Genomic DNA, 1,659 nt, shown 5'->3' with positions numbered 1-1,659 from the left:
TGGGTGTGTGCGTGCGCGTACATGGGTGTGCGTGCGTGTACATGGGTGTGCGTGCGTGTACATGGTGTGTGTGCGTACATGGGTGTGCGTGTGTGTACATGGTGTGTGTGCACGTACATGGGTGTGCGTGCTCACAGACACGTGGAGGAGGTGTGTGCTAAGACCAGGCAGTGTACGAATGGTCACACGCCCATGCGGGGTGGGGACCAAGGCCAAGGCATGTGCCACAGGCCACCTGGCGGCTGACTCCACAGCCACACGCTACCCGCCCAGCCCCCAGCTCTGGGGGCACCGCGCCCCCTGGTCCTGCGAGCCCTCCCGGAAGTGCTGGTGGGGAGAAGGCTGCACGTGCCCAGCAGGGGCCGGAAGGAGCCGAGCACCAGGGGCGCCATTCTGGGACATGCAGCGAGGGCCAGGGAGCCATGCGGTGCTCAGCTGTGGGGGCAGCGTGCACGCCGTGCACCACCTGAGGGCACTTGGGAGGTGTGGGCGGCATCGCGAGGGCCAGGCCTGCTGGCCGCACCCTGGGGCCCGGGTGCAGGCGTGCACGGGGCTCTGGGCGAGGTCTCCTGCTGGGAGGTGACAAGAGGGGCTGTGGCCACCTGCAGCTGGGCTGGCGGGGGGGATGCTCACCGTCCTGAGGTGTGTGACAGTCCCGGGCCAGCACCAGAGACCTCTGTGGCTGGGCTGGAGGCCACAAAGCCCGCAGGCAGCCTGTCCAGAGCTGGCCCATGGCCCTGATCTGGAACGGCCCAGGCCCGTCAGGTGGGCTCAAGGCCAGCCTGGAGAGGGGGCTCGGTGAGCAGAGGGCGTGAGGCACAGGGCACAGGCGGGCGGGCGATGCACAGGGCAGGGCACCCAGGTGGGCCAGTACCTGTCACTCTGAGGGCATGGCCACCACGGCGGTCAGGCACTGTCCATGGGCTTAAACTGCCAGCCCGTGTGGCCACCAGAGTCCAGGGCAGCCAGATATCGCTAGGAGGGCCCGGGGGGGGGGGGGGGGGGGGGGGGGGGGGGTGCAGGAGAGAGAGAGGGAGAGAGAGAGAGAGTGCAGCCTCAACGCCAGGTGTGGGCCGGCAGAGGCCACGAGGCCGGAACGGACGGTGAGAAGGGCAGTGGGATGTGGGTGACAGCCTGGAGCCCAGCTGCCCCAGGTCCAGCCCCGCAGGCCCCAGGCCCCAGGCCAGCTCTGTGCGCCCACATGGGCATGAATTTCCAAAGCAAAGTGCCTTGCCTCTCTGGCCACCGGCCCCCTGCAGCCACCACCTCCAGGAAGCCTGCCTGGCTGCCTCTCTGTAAGCTCCGTCTCTTTGGCACAAACCACCGTGTCCCCTCTTTTCCACGTCTCAGCCCCGAGGGCCGAGGGGACCCCAGGCCAGGCTGGACCGGCCAGGGGCCGAGAACTGGGTTGAGCTCAGAAAGGTACAAAGAGGAGAAGAGAGGTCAGGTGGGAAGAGGGAAGTCGGGGCCAGCTGTGAGCCCACCCGCCCGTCGCCCCGCTCGCCACAGACACCCACTCGCCCTCTTGCCCCGAGACTTACTGAGGGCGGCGGGGACTCGCGCCCGATGAGGGGGGTGTTCTCACAGCGGGGGTTCTGGAAATTGGCATTCTGGCTCCTGAGGAGCAAGGAGAGGGGCTGAGTGACCGCGTGGTCCCAG

The 1,659-nt window shown here is 68.0% G+C and overlaps 1 protein-coding gene across 1 annotated transcript in view; it reads right to left on the bottom strand.

Annotated features, from left to right (window-relative positions):
- Positions 1-1,659, bottom strand: part of TTYH3 (tweety family member 3) — an 11,144-nt gene that overhangs the window by 1,596 nt on the left and 7,889 nt on the right. Inside the window, exon 8 of the mRNA XM_015565156.1 lies at positions 1,542-1,658. Coding sequence (XP_015420642.1) covers positions 1,542-1,658 — 117 coding nt within the window. The remainder of the gene's footprint in view (positions 1-1,541; position 1,659) is intronic.

The sequence above is a fragment of the Myotis davidii genome, unplaced genomic scaffold (assembly GCF_000327345.1).
Source record: "Myotis davidii unplaced genomic scaffold, ASM32734v1 scaffold399, whole genome shotgun sequence".
In the NCBI taxonomy this organism is placed as follows: domain Eukaryota; kingdom Metazoa; phylum Chordata; class Mammalia; order Chiroptera; family Vespertilionidae; genus Myotis; species Myotis davidii.
The sequence above is the reverse complement of the archived record's forward strand: the minus strand, read 5'-3'. Positions and strand labels throughout refer to the sequence as shown.